This window comes from Phaseolus vulgaris, chromosome 9 (assembly GCF_051622355.1).
Source record: "Phaseolus vulgaris cultivar YP4 chromosome 9, ASM5162235v1, whole genome shotgun sequence".
Classification (NCBI taxonomy): domain Eukaryota; kingdom Viridiplantae; phylum Streptophyta; class Magnoliopsida; order Fabales; family Fabaceae; genus Phaseolus; species Phaseolus vulgaris.
Genome location: NC_143506.1, coordinates 24932579 through 24951350, shown reverse-complemented (window position 1 = coordinate 24951350; position 18772 = coordinate 24932579). Strand labels below are relative to the sequence as shown.

The 18772-nt window shown below is 32.3% G+C and overlaps 1 protein-coding gene across 2 annotated transcripts; it reads right to left on the bottom strand.

Moving 5' to 3' along the window:
* Nucleotides 1-11091: 11091 nt before the first annotated feature.
* On the bottom strand, nucleotides 11092-18559 carry LOC137820538 (amino acid permease 3). 2 transcript variants are annotated; one of them, XM_068624675.2, is made up of 8 exons: nucleotides 18406-18559; nucleotides 18025-18122; nucleotides 14114-14267; nucleotides 13789-14022; nucleotides 13465-13558; nucleotides 12734-12948; nucleotides 12276-12415; nucleotides 11092-12062 (listed from the first exon to the last, which is right to left on the bottom strand). In XM_068624675.2, exons 3-8 carry the CDS (start codon nucleotides 14244-14246, stop codon nucleotides 11418-11420), a joined length of 1461 nt encoding a protein of 486 aa, XP_068480776.1. In that variant the 5' UTR covers nucleotides 14247-14267; nucleotides 18025-18122; nucleotides 18406-18559; the 3' UTR covers nucleotides 11092-11417. The 2 variants fall into 2 exon arrangements, with proteins under 2 accessions (XP_068480776.1, XP_068480777.1); XM_068624676.2 differs by lacking the exon at nucleotides 18025-18122 and having other exon boundaries at nucleotides 18406-18545.
* Between the last annotated feature and the right edge of the window lie 213 nt (nucleotides 18560-18772).

The following is an 18772-nucleotide window of genomic DNA, read 5'->3' as shown; positions in this document are numbered from 1 at the left end:
CTGTGTAGAAGGGGTGTGCTTTCTGCTACACTTTCATCGCATTCTATAACTCCAAATTCAGGGAATCTCCAAAATTGTTCCTCCCCAATTTGGACAAGTGATTATTAATCAAATGTCATGAGAGAGGTCACAACATTGGAAGCACTGATATGGACAAGACACGGTTAATTGCAATACAACTAGCATACACATAATATAGAAGAGACTTAATATTAACTTGATATAAATTTAAGTATTTTTAATTAAACCTTTATTAAAAAATTATTATATTTATTAAGAATAAAGAAAATAAATAGGTGGTTTTTTTCTTGTGTAAAATATGTATATAGGTTTGTTTATTTATAAATGAGAATAATAACAAAATATAATAACAAAAATTATATATAGGCTAAACTACTACATTCAAGTGTCCTCAAATTTGTGGATATGAATCGTACTACCAAGTTTGTTATAGATATATTCAATTTTAGGTTCTTGTAAAGATTTAGTGAAATATTTGTTAGTTGATCATATGAATTAACAAACACAATTTTGATGTCCACAAACACAATTTTTTCTCGAATAAATGACAATTAGTTTTAATATGTTTGGTCATTTTATGAAAGACGACATTTGAACTAATATAAAGAGCAACTTGATTACACAATTGAGTGTAATTTAAGTGACCTCCCTAAATTGCAATTCTAAATAATTGTTTAAGCCAAATAAACTCATAACTAACTAAGGTCATAACTCTATATTCTGCTTCAACATTAGATCTTGCTACAACATTTTTTTTCTTACTCTTCCAAGAAATCAAATTATCATCAATAGAAACACAATATTCGGAAGTGAATCTTCTATCACACAAAGATCTTATCCAATCAACACTTTGTTGAACATTGGCTATTAATTCTAACACACTTGAATAACATACAAATCTAGTATGACTATTATGACCATATTATGAAACCCTGAATGACAGAGGACCTACTAAGCCAACCCAACCTTCTAGGAAGATGATCAGGAACATGATACGGTACTCAGAGCTTGGCCCGACACATCCCATTATTCCTTAGATGATCATCAGGAGAAGAACGTTTTGGCATGGACCAAAATATCAATTGTTCTTTCTTTTAGTGTCTTTTTATAAGACATGATTAAATGTAATAAATTGGACTCACATTGGCCCAAGAAAAGTAACCTAGCTTAGGCTTCTAGGAACCCTAACTAGAGGAGCATATGTGACCACACTTCCCACATTAAGCATATGCTTAAATGTGAAAAGCATGACCCTCCTAGATCCATTTTTAGTGGCACGAAATTAGGAGTAAACATGTTTAATTTGAATTTTGAATTTCCCTACACACACTAAGCACATGGCACCTCATGCTATAAATAAGTGGCCTTACCTCTTGTAATTCACACTAGATTTGAAGTAAAGAAACTTTGTTGGAATAAATCTCTAAGTAGCTATTTCCTCCGAGTCTTATCTTGAAAGAGAATGCTTCAAGTGGCGACTTCCTTCCTCACTCATCTTAGAGCTCTCCACCCCCAAGTGGTATGAATCCTTCCATCACTCCATCTCCATGAATGCTACAACCACATAAAACTTTTCATTCTCTTATCTCTTTCAATTTTCGTCATCTCTCTATCATTTTGAATGTATAATTATGTGTCCAATTATTCTTTGTGTGTGTCTTTTCTTTTTTGCTTTTTGAAGAGAACCTTCACATTTACTTAACCAATTATGTAATCAAAATTCTAATACAAGAAAAACAAAAAACTCAATGTGTGCCTTTGCTAAATCAACTCACATCACCATATAGCAAGCATTTTCCAGGAGAACCTTTAACATGCTTCAATATATGAATGACTGCATTCCAATGATCAATATATGGGGAATTAAGGAATTGATTCACCACATTAACTGCAAATGAAATATCAGGATGAGTAATAATAAGATAGTTTAATTTTCCAATTAATCTTATGTACTTCTCAGGATCTGAGAGAGACTCCCTTTGACTTGGTAGGAGTTTGACATTAGGATCCATAAATGTGTCACCATATTTTGAATTCATTAATCCAGTTTCCTTTTAGAGATAACAATACCATTGTTGAATTGTGTTACCTCAATCTCCAAGAAATATCTAAGTTTTCCAAGATCTTTCATTTGAAAGTGGTGACAAATATGTTGTTTTATTTGTAAGATGTCATGGTGATAACTACCTGTAACAACAATGTCATCAACATATACTACTTGATAGATACACCCAGAACTTGAGTGATGCTAAAAAAAATGAATGATCTGCCTCACCGCGAGTCATACCAAATTGTTGAACAACGCTACTAAACTTTCCAAATCAAACCCTAGGAGACTGCTTGAGGCCATATAAATATTTGTGAAGATGACATAGCAATCCAAAAGACTCTCCCTAAGAAACAAAACTAGAAGGTTGCTCCATATGAGTTTCTTCATGCAAATCCCCAAAAGAAAATCATTTTTGACATCTAGTTGATAAAGATGTCATCTTTAACGAGCTGACATGGCTACGAATAAGCAAACATAAGCCATCTTTTCCATTGGAGAAAATGTATCAACATAGTCCAAACCAAAAATTTATGTATAACCTTTAGTCAAAAGACGAGCTTTGAGACGATTAATAATACAATTAGGACCAACTTGAGAGAAAAAACCCACCTGCAACCAACAAAAAATTTCTCAGAAGGTAAAGGAACAAGTTCCCAAGTTCCACTGGTATGAAAAACACTTATTTCATCAAGCATTGTCTGACACCAACCAGAATGAGTTAAGGCATCAACTAAGACTTTGGAATGGACACAAAAGAAATAGATGAAAGATGATGATAACTTAAAGCTGTATAATATGAATATGGATTATGGGTAGAATGTATACCTTTATGGAGGGTAATGGGAAGATCAGGTTCAACCATCGGAGTTGGAAGGGGCAGAGGAGTTGGCATTAGAAAAAAGTCATTGGAAGATGCAATGAAAGTGACATTTGCATAAATGAAATAACGGTTAAAAAATGATGAGAAACATTTATATTCATTTTGAGATTTAGGGAACCCTGAAAAAACACATTTGTGTGACCTAACAAATAATTTATCAAGACCAGAACAAAAATTATGAACAAAGCATGTAAATCCAAACACTTTAAATGGTAAAGGATGAAGAGGTTCATGAGGAAATAGAATAGAGTGAGAAATTTTATTCTCTAAAATCGAAGATGGCATACTATTAATTAGATATCATGCACTAAAAAAAAACATCAATCGAAAAGGTTGAGGAACATCATGAATTAAAAATGTGCTAGTAGTTTCAAAAAGATTTTTATTCTTGCACTCAACCACCTCTTTTTGTTGAGGAGTATAAGCACATGAGGCTTTGTGAAGAATGCCTTGATATTTTACAAACGTGGTAAAAGAATGAGAAAGATACTCACAAGCATTATCAGTACACAAGGTTCGAATCGAAACTCCAAATTGATTTTTAATTTCGTTATAGAAAGATTGAAATATAGAAGACAACTTATAACAAGTTTTCATTAAAAATAACCAAGTACATCTTGAATAATTATCAATAAAGGTAACAAAATACTTAAACCCTAAATTAGACTTAATAGAACTTGATCTACAAATGTCAAAGTAAACTAAGACAAAAGGGGAACAAAGCATGTTATGAGACACGACTAGGAAAAGAACTACGACTTTGTTTACCTAAATGACACAACACAAAAGACAAACTAGACACTTCGGAAAAACTTGGAACAAGGTGTTGCATCTTGACAACCCTAGGATGACCTCGCTGAGCAGGAATAAGAGATGGAGAATCCATGACCGTGCCAAAAGGGGCAAATGTTCGTAGGTGATAAAGACCATGAGACTTGCATCTGGTGCCAATCATTTTTCCTGAACTTCGATCCTTTAAACAAACATAATCTTTGGTATAAGAAATAACAAAATCAAGGGAACATGTTATACGACTAATGGATAATAAATTGAAGGAAGACCCAGGAACATAAAAAACATTATCAATAGATAAAGAAGGAAGAAGATGAATAACACTGACACCATGGGATGAGGCCCTAGAGCCATTAGCCATGGTAACATATGGTAAATAACCGGAGGTAGACATAAAAGAAAAAAAAAAGGATTTATTACTAGTAATGTGATTTGTGGTACCTAAGTCTAGAAGCCAAGAACCAAGAGAATTGAAGTGAGTGAGGACAACAAAAGATGTACTTGAATGTGCAACAAAAGTAGTAGAACCAATGATTCGATGACCCTTACACCATTTAAGAAATTCATTGAAAATAGCAGGTTGGTTTAGGGTATTAGATGAAATAGGGACCACAATAAAAGGTTGCACACGAGCAATTTGGGGAACCATAGTAGATCTAGGAGAACAACCTATAAGGCATAACATTTGTCAGTTTGTGGTCAAACTTGCCACAATAGTCACAGTTGTGACACCCTTTTGCTTGGCTTATGAGGGCAAGTGATCATTACGCTTTGATACTAAAGCAAAAGAGTCATCAACATGAGTAGATATATTAGTGATTTATTTACTTGACACATACATAAGGATAGAACAAGTGAAAGTAAAATTGAATACAATACGAGATCCCAAAATCTGATAAGAGACATGAGAATAATCATCAATAAGTCCATGTAAGCCCAATAACATGAAAATCTTGGTCCTTTACTCTAGTTCTTGAGAATGAGTGGAGGCAGGAGGCTATATGATGAGAATCAAATAAAGGAGGCTTTTATTAATGGAGGAAGAGGACATCCACCCTCACATTTGAAGTTTTTCCTTCTAGTCTTCTCAAAATTAAAAGAAGACATAAAATAAAGATGAGGCCCAAGCCCAAAGCCCAAGCCCAAGCCCAAGAAGGCCAAAGCCCAAAGAGCCCAAGTCCATCCCATGAGGGGCAAGGCCAAGCTTTGAAATACTCTTGTATAGTTTTAGGAGGTGTGGTTATTAAATAAAGGAGTGTGAAAATGTAAAATAAAGTCACATTACCCATGTGACTTAGGAGAGTGGTGTAGGTGTAGTTTTTGGGAGGTGTCATAGTAGAAAAAGGTCACACCTCCCATGTGACTTGTTTTTGGTGGGAATTTCAAATGAGTTTATTTGAAATTTCCCACCTATTTTTCAGCACCTTAGGCTATAAATAGAGGTGCTTCCTTTGTAAAATTCAGATTGGAATTAATCTAAGAAAACTCTACTCAAATTTTGAGTGAACTTTGGAGAGCTTTGAGCCTTCTTCTCTAGTCTTATCTTGATGGATCAATGGAGTCCTCAAGTGGCGGCATCACTCTCATCTAGGAGCATTCCACACTTCTAGTGGCGAGATCATCCATCCTCCTTCCATCTTCATGAGCATTTCTTCTCTCCTTCCTTTCTCCTCTTTCTATTGTTTGTGTTAGCTTGTGTTCTTGAGTTTTGGTTAGATGTTCTTGCTGTTTCTATAAGTTTTTGGTTCGGCAGTTTTATAATTCTGTCCATTCATCTTGTTCCTTTGCTTTTCTTGCTCATTTGTTCGGTTCAATTTGACTATAATTGGTTCATCCAAATGAGTTTGGGATTTGGTACTAGTTTTTGGTGAGTTCTTGTCTTAGAACAATGATCCAACTCTAAGAAAAGTGCCTCTATAATGTCAAACTCAAGGTGATTCCTAAGAAGGTCAAGAACCTTTCTCTATATGGCTAGTGGAATCACATCATGTGGTATCATGAGTCTTAGGTTCTTCTTGTTTAATTGTTGAGTTGTGTGCACTTTAATTTCAAGAGCTCTTTAATTTTCTTGCAATTTAAGTTTCTGTTTTAGAATTTTAATTGAGTATTCTTGCTGTTTTTCTTTTACACCAAGTGCTTGTGAAAAGGTTTATGGCACTCATAATTCTATGAGTATGGTTGCTCTTTTGGAATGGCATTATCCTTCCTAGAGTTTACCTTAAGCTTCCTTTCACTTGTTAAAATTTGTGATGTGTCTTTTAATTTTGTAATCATGTCAAGTTTTGTTTTAGTCATGTTATTCCATAATTGTCATTACTTCTAGTAGTACTTTTCTTGTTTTGATTGTTTCTTACTTTAGTGTCTATAATTTTTCTGAATTGATATTGATCCTTTGTGCATTTTCTTTTTAGAATTGAGTTCATACTTGTATTCTAGACCTATACAAGTTCCAATACATCATTTTCTATTATGTCTTTGCTAGTTCATCATCCTGTTTTTTTATTCCTATTAGGATTCCTCTGTTTCTGAAAAAAGTGCTTACTGTTTTTCCTTATTGCAATTGATTTACTAACTGGAAAATTCTGAAATTCTGGATTTGAGATATTCAAAGTGTTAGAAAAGAATAGAAAAAAGAATCATTCAAAAATACGAAGTACACAAAAAATGATAAATAAAATAAAAAAAGTGTACATTTCTGCCGAAAAAAATATGGTAATCTGGCAGCGATTTTGAAAAATTTATTTCTCTCAATTGGCTTACTGTTTTTAATTGGTTCCAGTGCCATTTTTGAGTTAACATCTTGAAGTTTCTGTGGTTTAAATTTCATAATCCAGTTCGCTCTACATCTTTCCAGTTAAATCAGTGAATATCAAGCACAGTTTGCATTTTAAAAAAAAAAATTCCAGTAGCTAAATTTTTGTTTTCTTCATCTATTCTAGTACTTTTCTCTAGGACTCTTTTGGTGTGCCTTCTTTCTTCATTGAGTTCTTTATTTTCTTGCTTGTCTTTCATTCATTAATCTTTGAGTTTGTCTTACATATAGTATTCCTTTTGCAATTACCTTTCTTTGCTTATATCTTTTCTTGTTTGTCTTTATTGTTTCATTGGTTTTGTGGTGGTTGCTTTTGAGATTGGTGTGCTTGCTTTGACATCTTTCATTTAAGGATTCCAAGGCCTCAAGATCAGATTGGTGCAAGGACATTATTTCTTTGAGAGTGACCTCTTTTTTCTGCCTCCATTCACTTTGGCAATTTCATTGCCAAGCTCACTGTTTTTGCTAATTTTGTTTCTTAACTTGTTTGCTGTTTTTGTGTGTTTGCTGTTTTTTATTTGCAAAATGGCTGGCTATTCAAGTGGTGCATCTTACAAACAGCATTCTCCTTCCAAAGCTTCAATCCTTGGTGAAGAAGAACATAGAAGAAGGAGGCATCACCATCATTCTCATGAAGAGAGCTATAACCGTGACCAAAGATATCACCAAGTGTTCAATATTGCTTGTAAAAAAGTCCCTAGTTTTAATGGTGATAGTGATCCTAATGTGTATTTAGATTGGGAGACTAAGGTTGACCATTATTTTCATGTGTATAGGGTCCAAGATGACGATAAACTTAGGATAGTTTCTTCATCCTTTTTGGGCTATGCCAAAGAATGGTGGCATAAAATTGTAATGGACATTATATATCGCAAGAAACCTCCCGTGGTTTCTTGGAATGCTTTGAAAGAGTGTATGCGCGCGAGGTTTGTTCCTCCTTCTAGGAAAGAACACTTGTTGAAGTTCCAAAGGCTTCCTCAAGGACATAGGATGGTAGAAGAATACATTAAAGATTTTGAAACAACTTTGACTAAAATGAATATGCATGCTAATGAAGAGTCAAAGCTAAAATGGTTTGTACGTGGTTTGAGAAGAGATATTAGAGAAATTGTAGAATTAAATGAGTACTCTTCTTTAAAGAAAGTGTTTCGCCAAGCCATCAAGGTAGAATCCTATCTTTTGAAAACAACTTTCAAAAATACTCATGATTATAATTTCTACAACTCTTCTAGGAAGGATGCCAACAAAATGTCTACTCAAAATTGTCCTTCCAATTTTTCCAAACAAACCATGTTTCCAAAGAAAGTTTCTACTACAAATCCTTCTAATCCTAAGTCACCTACCCAACCTTCAAATATCAAATGTTTTAAATGTTTAGGTTTTGGGCACATAGCTCTTCATTGTCCACAAAAGCAAATCTTAATGATAAAAAAGGTAAAACAAGACCTACCTCACCCACCTACCACAAGTAAAAAAGAAAAAGACAAAGAAGGCCAAGTTGACATGGATCTAATCCTTTCACCTCCAAGGTGTTTTTCTTCCTTATCTTTTTCCTTACCCAAGGTTCCTATCTCACCACCATCTTGGTTAAAAACTGTTAGGGATAATTTGTTCATACCTCCTAATGGTTGTCACCATTTAAGAGGTCTTTTTCCAAAACATCACATCATTCCCAAACAAATTTTTCCAACTTGGTCGATTAATAGAACCTCCTTTTCTGAAATCCCATTATTTACAAATGCTAAGTCATGTTTACATTTTTCTTCCACTTTTAATTGTAAAACTAAACTGACTTTGTTATATGCAGGGATTCAGAATTCGTGGACGAATTCTCTCCAACTCGAGGAGTATGATGAGAATCAAATAAAGGAGGCTTTTATTAATGGAGGAAGAGGACATCCACCCTCACATTTGAAGTTTTTCCTTCTAGTCTTCTCAAAATTAAAAGAAGACATAAAATAAAGATGAGGCCCAAGCCCAAAGCCCAAGCCCAAGCCCAAGAAGGCCAAAGCCCAAAGAGCCCAAGTCCATCCCATGAGGGGCAAGGCCAAGCTTTGAAATACTCTTGTATAGTTTTAGGAGGTGTGGTTATTAAATAAAGGAGTGTGAAAATGTAAAATAAAGTCACATTACCCATGTGACTTAGGAGAGTGGTGTAGGTGTAGTTTTTGGGAGGTGTCATAGTAGAAAAAGGTCACACCTCCCATGTGACTTGTTTTTGGTGGGAATTTCAAATGAGTTTATTTGAAATTTCCCACCTATTTTTCAGCACCTTAGGCTATAAATAGAGGTGCTTCCTTTGTAAAATTCAGATTGGAATTAATCTAAGAAAACTCTACTCAAATTTTGAGTGAACTTTGGAGAGCTTTGAGCCTTCTTCTCTAGTCTTATCTTGATGGATCAATGGAGTCCTCAAGTGGCGGCATCACTCTCATCTAGGAGCATTCCACACTTCTAGTGGCGAGATCATCCATCCTCCTTCCATCTTCATGAGCATTTCTTCTCTCCTTCCTTTCTCCTCTTTCTATTGTTTGTGTTAGCTTGTGTTCTTGAGTTTTGGTTAGATGTTCTTGCTGTTTTTATGAGTTTTTGGTTCGGCAGTTTTATAATTCTGTCCATTCATCTTGTTCCTTTGCTTTTCTTGCTCATTTGTTCGGTTCAATTTGACTATAATTGGTTCATCCAAATGAGTTTGGGATTTGGTACTAGTTTTTGGTGAGTTCTTGTCTTAGAACAATGATCCAACTCTAAGAAAAGTGCCTCTATAATGTCCAACTCAAGGTGATTCCTAAGAAGGTCAAGAACCTTTCTCTATATGGCTAGTGGAATCACATCACTATAACTCATTAAAATCATGAAGAAGAGCATGAAGTTTACCCAGATATTTAGCCATTATACAATCAAAGATGTCTGGGAGCAACAACTGTAAGGAGATTTCAACACACACCGTAAAAACGTTGAGTATCATTGGTGTATAATAATTTTATCTGTTTCCAAACTTCTGAACACGTCTCATAAGCATGGAAAAATTGTTTTATAGATAAGTGAATGATAGATTTGATAACAATGCATAATTGAACATCATTTTTTAACCAACGGGAAACCTCATTTTCAACAACATTGGGTAAGGTGATCAACATAACCTTCACTATAAAACCATAATTTAGTATCGGAGGCTCAAGTGTCATAATCAGTTCTATCAAATTTGTAAATGGAGAGATGAACATTGACATAATTAGTATAAATAGATGAATCATGCATGACGGTAGTGGAAGAAGCCATAGATGAAGAGGAGAGAGAAAATATAAAAAAATCCTAAAAATATCAAACGAGCTCTCCGATTAGGATGACAAGAGCATATTCGGAAAGAGGACAATACGACGATTGCGACAATTGTGACGCAACAAGGACAAGTGCATTGGAGCTCTGATCAACGCAATCTCTATGGTGTGGTGGTCGCCTGGCCAAGGTGAGTCGAACAATGATGTTGTGAGCCCAATCAACGACGGAGCAACACTGATAGTGGCTAGAAAACACTAATGAACAATAGGTTCATTGGAAAAAAAACTAAAAAAAAATAAACCTTATCATTGTGCTCTATATGCCATGTTAAGAATAAAGAAAATAAATATAGGATTAATTTTTCTTATATAAAATACATATATAGGATTGTTTATTTATATATAAAAATAATAACAAAATAGTATAATAAAATAAGAGAAACTATGAACTAAGCCCCCGTTACATTCCTTTCCATATGATTATTTAAGTGTCTCCACATAAAAAATTAAAAAAAAGTAGTTTAATTAGATTTTAAGTCTCTCATAAATTTGATATTTTCTATATTAAATGTCTAAAATCTTTATATTTTTCAATTTATTTTTGGTTTGATGTAATGTGACATTAGATTTTCAGTCTCAAATAAAGTAACTCATACTTGAATAAGAAAAATAAAGTTTTTAAACCCTAGTTATTTTTTCCAAATATCATTATTTAGGATCTCCACTTGATTTAATGTTTTATTTTAATATTTAATTTAAATAAAGTTTTTAAACCCTCGTTATTTTTACCAAATATCATTATTTAGGATCTCCACTTGATTTAATGTTTTATTTTAATATTTAATTTATAAAATGGAATGATATTAATTTATCTTTATTATTTTCATTATTGAAGTTCAAGATGTTCTGGATGAGACTATATTCATTATTCAAGTTCAAGATGTGTAGAATGAGTCTATAAAATTAAACGGTCACATTACCTAATTAAATGGAAAAAAATAGTACTTAATATAACGAATTTTTTCAATAAAAACTCAATTCAAAATATTTTATTTTCTAAAAATTTAAAACTTAATTAAATGATTTTTTTTATATATAAACTATTTCGACAACTTAACAACCATGTCACCGTAATTGTAAAATTAAATTACTAGAAATATAAAAATCATAAATACTTAATTTTTTTTAATAAGAATTTAATTAAAAACACTCAAATTTATAAGAAATTTAAATTTAAAAAATATAAAAAATTTAATTCAATTAAAAATACTCAAATTTATGAATTACTTAGAAAAATTAATATTTACATTTCATTACAAATGTCAAATAAAAATAAATGTTTCACAAGACACAATAAATTACTACAATTCTTTTAATCAATATGACGTACCAGTTTTATTGGTACCAAATAATGGGAAAATGCAGACTAAAAGTAACTAAAACACAAATCATTTGAAGTACCCTATTTTCTTAAACTATCAAGGGGAAATTTTGATCTAGCAAATGACGATAGAATAGAGATCACAACTATGAGCACCCCCTCAGTTTGTGACATCCCCCAGGAGGCTTCTTATGTGGGGTTTAATAATCTGAACTGAATGGCTTGTATTTCTTGAGGTCAAGCAAGACACCGACCACAGAGCCAAGACCAGCCACAATTGATACAATGAGGCAGACTGCACTCATCAACTTCAGCGAAATCCATCTCATGCTCCATTTTGGAATCCTCTTTTGCAATATATACATCTCCACAGGAAAGTAGACAGTTAAAGGCCAAAACCCCAATGCACCAATCACTCCCAAAACGTCGTTGAAGAATGGAAGCATCATTGATATAACAGTTGTTATGATCACAAACACTGTCCTCCAGACTAGGCTAAATATGTTCTGATTGTAGGGCGGCAAACCAGGAACTGAAATTTTGAATTCCTTGTTAGTTTTTGGCCATCTTTTTGCTGTCTCCTTCTCCACGAAGGCAAAGAGGGGTTGGGCATACACTTGGTAAGCCCCCACAAGGTGAATTACGATAGCAGCATTAGCCATATCTACAAGCCAAAATAGTTTATGGAAACCAAATCCAGCAAGCAGGTTCCCAGGTGCTAAATCTCCAAAAGCAGCATATCCTATGCAGCCACAAAGCATATAAAATGTTGTGGTCACTGCAATGCTTAACTTTGCAGCCTTTTTCATTGTTTTTACTTCGGATGGAAGCGATTTGATGGTATCCTGTGTAGTCAAAATATAATGCATCAATTAGTTAGGATAAAGCTCCATGCACATCATGTATATTCACATATCTTCACACTTTGGAGTGTGAGGTTAAGAGGAGCGCAAAAAATGAAGTAAAATCAGCTATAATCAGATAGCAGAAACTGCCTAATACATGTGACGTTATATATACATGATTGTTTTTCTTACAAGCACAAAATAAAGTTGTACCTGAATTTCAAGGAGAACGAAAGAATATGAATAGGCGAAGGCTATGTTACCAAGAGCTTGGAAAACTCCCCATACTTTTTGGGCCTCAGTCACAGTTCCAATGCTTATTCCAGTGAGGCTTCCCTTGAAAGTTCCGGTTTCTATTACAAAACCAGTTAAACAAAAGATGCTAAATGTAAAAACCCATTTTACTTATAGGTCAAGTATACAAAAAATATATATATCATGATTCTAAATTATACGCAAATATAGCTCCTATAATTGAAAACTGTGCACATTTACTATCTAAATAGGTTCTTTGGCATATCTACATGAGCTTAAATTACACAACTATTTTGATAAGTTCAAGAGAGACACGTTAGGAAACCAGGAAAGGTTTTCTGCAATAAACCTATAACTGGAGGGGTTAAGTGAACCCTAAAAAAATTCTATCAAAGTGAAGTATATATATAACCAACCCGTAATTTTGACAATTCCAAGAACGAGACCAATTATGGAATAGGTGAAAGACATGACTGCAGCCACTATTGAGAGCCACCACATGTTATGAAAATCTGGAATTTGAGAAAAGAAAATTTGCATTGCCCCAAAACCGATCATGTATGGGCTACTTGAAATATGACACGGGTTTTCTCCATCAGAGGAATGAATACAGTGAGACCTTTTAAGTGCCCTGTTAATCAAAACCAGTAAAATTGAAATCAACATATCAAACTACATAATCCTATCAGTAGAAAGAAATACTGTAAAGAGGTAATGAAGTGAATGAACTACCATGCTGCGCGATTCAGCTTTGTGTGAAACAATTTTATTATACCCTTAATAATATGTAAGTGTCATCATAGAACTAATGTAACTTAACTTGATTGATTGAAATTTACTGAAGCATTGCTAACAAAATTTATTTCAAGACGGATCTCCATATTTGGAACAAATTATAGACATGTACAAATTCATTTTATTAAAAAAAATTTAGCATCTTTACTTAATTTTAAAAATGGCTAAACCAAGATGAGAAATGTATTAATTTTAAATAATTAAAATGTTGATTAGAACCCATACAAATCTGATATACTCAATTAAATTAAAGATTATTTTACATATTTTATTTTAATTTTTATTACTTTTCAATATTAATTATTAAAAAAGATCAATTTCTAAAATTTGATGATTTCAAAGGCATACTCACATCATGCTAAGTGAAGCCGCAATTGTGTATCCTACTGCACTTCCGAAAAGGTTCAAGTATTGAACAATCCCGCAAAACGTAACACTGTGCCCACCTGCAAAATCAATCATAACGCATTTTATGATACATCATAATTCCATTTTAAAATGATTGTGATTGTCAATGTATACATACACAGAAGTGTTAATTTTCACAGGAAAGTTATTCAGTAACGTCAAATACAAACTTGCAAATTAGAAACTTAGAACGAACAGTGCATGCTAATTTTGTCAAAAGGAAGTCCTTTTGCAAGCAAAGTAGAAAACAGCATCATAATGCTCGTACCCAGAATGGTGCTAACTGCGTCCATGAAAGTATAATTTCTCTTCCCGAACATTGGGTCACCAGAACGATAACAATCAGCTAGAAAGGACGAAGTATACAAAGTGACAATGCTGAATAAGATCATCACTGAAGGACCAGCAATCCAACCCATCTGAGCTATTGCCCAAGCTAAGGAGAGCACCCCAGATCCTACCACAGCTGTGATAATGTGGGAGCTTGTAGTCCAAACATTCCCTGGGTCATGGTAAGGCATCAAATATAATCATTCTTTAAATCAAAGAAACAGTGATATATAGTATACAAAAAAAGTAATTAATGTGTGTACCTGTTCGTTTAAGACGACCATCGTCATCGTAGTATTCAGGGTCACTTTTTAAAGGAGCCCCATCTATGGAGTCCTCCTCGATGTCATAACCTCGACGGAAGCTAACATTTGTTGTCGAAACATTTTGTACCATCTTTTGACAAGAGATCTAAACCTGAACAAATATAATTGAGAAACTAATTTATCCAATACTTGATAGATAACTGCATTCACAAATCACAGACAGGCTATAAAAGCATGCAAGCAATAAGAGGGGCTGCTATAATACAACTATATGCATCAGGTTATCAAGTAACTTAAGTAATAATGGCACAGATTGGTTGTGGGATGAAAAGTGATTGTTTGGGGCTTAATTAAATTTTAAGATATGGAATTACTATGAAAAACTCCTACACTACACCTAAACGAATCCAAGTTATAGAGTTGCTCTCAGAGAATATGTGCCACTCAAGGAACCTTGTTATGAGTGATATCCATATCTAAGTTGCAACACTACCAAGTTATTTAACTCTACTTAACCTTTGTTACAGTAGTTAGATATTCCTACCAATTAACCATTAACCGTTGTCATTCTGTTAGAAACAGGGAGGTTGTAAATTGTAAATTGTTCTGTTTCAGTTATGCTTTTTTGGATTGGGGGTGAGATAATTTGAAGAGAGAGTGTGAAAAAAAGTGAGATTATTTGGACTAAGATAAATTGAGTAGAAAATGTAGGAAAAGTTTATAAAAGTATATGAGTGATGTGATGAGTGTGATTGAAATTGTATTTTTTTAATTGATAAAAATGCAAATTTACACTTTGACATTGTTTTTATAACTACACGATTGTTCATATGTTGAGTCTTTGTACGCAATAATTATTCTTAATTGCAGCACAATAATATTTTTATGTTATGGACAGTAAAGAATAACATTCAGATTAACTGGCCACATTACATAATGCAACACATGATAAAATGCAGGGACAACAACATATCTCTCTCGAATGGTGCCACTGTTTTGAAAAAAAAAACAATGAAAAAGTTAAATATTCATCAGGTACATGGTGTCTGCCAACATGAAAGGGATGACCAGGAGGATGACGAGGATGAAGAAGATGACGTCGACCTAGCCATTCAGGAGGGAACATGTTCATGACAGTGTGACACAGGTCCCAATGCAGGATCCCGCTATACATTTCTAATGTACATTTAATATTTGTTATGCACGAAATTTATTCATTAATTTCACTTTAATAAATTATAATTTACTGCATTAATATTTATTCATGAATATTTTTTCTTTTACAAAAGTATGAGCAATAATCTGCTCCAACACACTAGAAAAATAATCTTTTAATTGCATACAATTATAATTCACAAATAAATAATCCATAATTACAATTATTTTTTTTAAATAAAGTTTCTGACATTGATAAATATGGTCCAAAAATTTTAGTCATTTATATTTTTTCTGAAGTTAGTTCTAACGCCTAAAATAATATTTTAATTACTGGGAATGATATTTTAATTAAAAATAATTATAATTCACAAATAAATAAATCAAAATATTTTTTCAACACTTTTTAAATACAAGTACAAATGTGTAAGCATACATTTTTATCAATTAAATAAATATAATTTTAATCACACTCATCACATTACTCACAAACTTTTATAAATTTTCATACATTTTTCACTATATTATTTTAATCTAAATAAAATCACTTTTTTTCACACCCTCCTTCAAATCATATCAAATTCTCTTTAACCCCAAAGAAAGCATTAGAGTAACCAGAACAATATTTTAGATCCTTTCTTGTTGTAAGTAATATGGTATGATCAAGTAAGAATAAAAAAGGACACAATTCTATTAAGCAAAGATTAACCGTGATGGTAGGAGGACTAAGATACACTAACTATATTTTGAAAAAATTGAGTACTACTTAACAGTTTGAATTGCTCTTCATAAAAATGTATCATCAGAGCACTACTCGACAATTTCTTTTAGCCTTTAAATTAATTTCTTATCATGTACGGATTTCAAAATTAGAACATTATAAAATATTTCAAAAGTAAAAAACTGATACTTCATAATTGTTTATAATTGGAAATATTGGATTTCAAATTTTTTATTTTTATCCTTTTATTTAAAATACATGTGAGAGGATTAAAAAAAAAAACGAATACCTTTATTAGTTTAATTATTCTACATAATTTATCTTTATTATTTTTCAGATACTTTATGAGTCGCCGTGCACATTTATGAATTCAGGTGAATATGTATGTATATACAAATTATTAATAAATAATAATTAATATTACAAAAGAGTGGACTTTAAGTCTAACTCAACCCTATAAAACCAGCTCATTGGGTGAGGTTTGCACCCACTTATATACAATGAAAGGCTATGATCTCTAGTCGACGTGGGATCTCCAACAATTAACTAATTGAGTTCCATTAATTAAAATTTCAGAATTGATTCAAAGTAATTTTACAAAAAATCATTTAACAAAATTATTCAGAGCAAAATCATACCATCACGCAATGCAAAATAGATTAATTAAAAATGAAAGTGACTGACATGACAAAACTAAAATAAAAAATAATAATATCATTGCCAAAAACTATAGAGTATTTTTAATTTAGGATTAAATGATAGAATAAATTTAATACAGCAACTAATTAAGTGGTAAATGATATTTGAAAAGTAGTTGATTAATATATAACTGTCAAGATCATGAAAGAATTATGAAAAATTCAAAAACAGACATCACAAACTTAATTATTATTTTTTTTTAAAAGTGAGGTTAAATTTATGAATCTAATTACAAGTGAATAAATATCATACCAGATTAACTTTTTATCAAAAAGTAAATACTATAAATGAGGTTAAACTTGAAAACATAATTATAAGTGAAATATTTAATATCATAACAGATTAACTTTTTTTCAACAAGTAATTATTAATTCCGTTGTGTAAAAGAACATTAAATATTTATTTGAATTTGTTTAAAATAAATAATTATAAAATTCTGGTTTTACTTAAAAAAAACAGTTCTTCAATTCAAGAACTACCACAACACCAACCAACCTAAGAAATAGCAAATAAATAACCCAACTCCATCTAATAGAGTCAGCATATTTTAGCCTTTACTTTTCTTTCCCTTTTTCTGTTTTGGTATATTCCTCAATGTGTTATTCTTTTCACTTAATCCAAATGTTAAATCTATAACTATTGTTTTTATTTTCTTAATAAAAACAACTTTATTTTCCTTAATCCTTCCTATATGTATTGACCAACCCACTTGCCTAAATCCCCATTAAAAATGCAACCCACTAACCGAAAATACTAGTGGAAGAAAAAATAACCTAACCCACCAAATATTCTTATGAATTTCAACCCACTAACTGAAATAGCAAAGTCCTTCACAATTCAGCCCTAAGATAAAGAGAAACCAAACCCAAAAAATCCTAAGCTAAACCTAACCAGTAGCATGCCAAGTCTGATTAAGATCAGGTTTAAATGAACTTGTGCATAATCACTTGTAAAAAGACAAAATAAGCTTCTTTCATAAATTAACTTTAAAATTTACAAGTAGTTCAAAAAATCATTCAAACAAAGCCTTTTAAAAGCTATTACAGTGAAATCTACCTTTTGAATGTAAGTTAAGAAAGAAGGTAGAGAAAGTTTGCAGCACGCAAATGGGCGGCGTTCAAAACCACGTGATGCTAAAAAATTGAAAATAGACTTAGAATGTCCCAAATGAATGATAACTTTAAATAAAAAATCAACTATTGAGATCATAATTAATTTATTTAATATACTTTTTAAATTTCTCACAACGAATCTTCAGTCTATTTTATTCTCTAAAGTCTATATAATTTCAGTTTACGGAAATAACCGGAAAAACAAAAAAAGAGGGTCTGACCTAGGACGTCGGCGGTCGGTTCACGGCGGTTCACGGCGGGGAGAGAAAACCGCTTCGGTTGGATTGGGTTTTACAGAGGGCGGCCGTGGATATAAAAACTGCTTATATTACAATGATTGAGAACAGAAAACATGATTAAGGTCAATCCAATTGAAGAAGTTGAATCAAAACTATGAAAACGAAATCATATAAATTATCCCCAAAAGCATTCATATCATAAGTTAAATCAAAACTCTGAAAACAAAATCATATAAATTATCTCTAAAAGCATTCATATCGTGCAACGGAATCGGTAACAGAAGAACACAACACACAAGGCATGATCATGAACTTGAGAAGAAATCAAAAGAATGAAGAGAAAAGAGAATAAGAACAGTTTACTTGAACACGCCTGTTATCAGGAGAGAGAGAAATGCAGATTTGCAGTTTCTCTCTTCCCCTTCCTTTCTCTGTGCTTTCTCTCTGCTGTGAAGTCTGTCCAATGACTGTCCAATGAGGCCACTCTTCTTTCTCCTCTGCTTATCAACATAACTCTATTTATTATCACGACTTTTATTTATTTATTTACTTTCAATATTAAAATTAATAATAGAATAATAAATATAACATTAACTATAAACTATAGAGTAAATGAAATACAAAAAAACATTGAACACATCCTTACTCTTTTTGATAAAGGTTAATCAAACACAAAATCTAAAGTCCCTCAATTTTCTTCAAAGAAATTTTGAAATAAATATAAAACAAA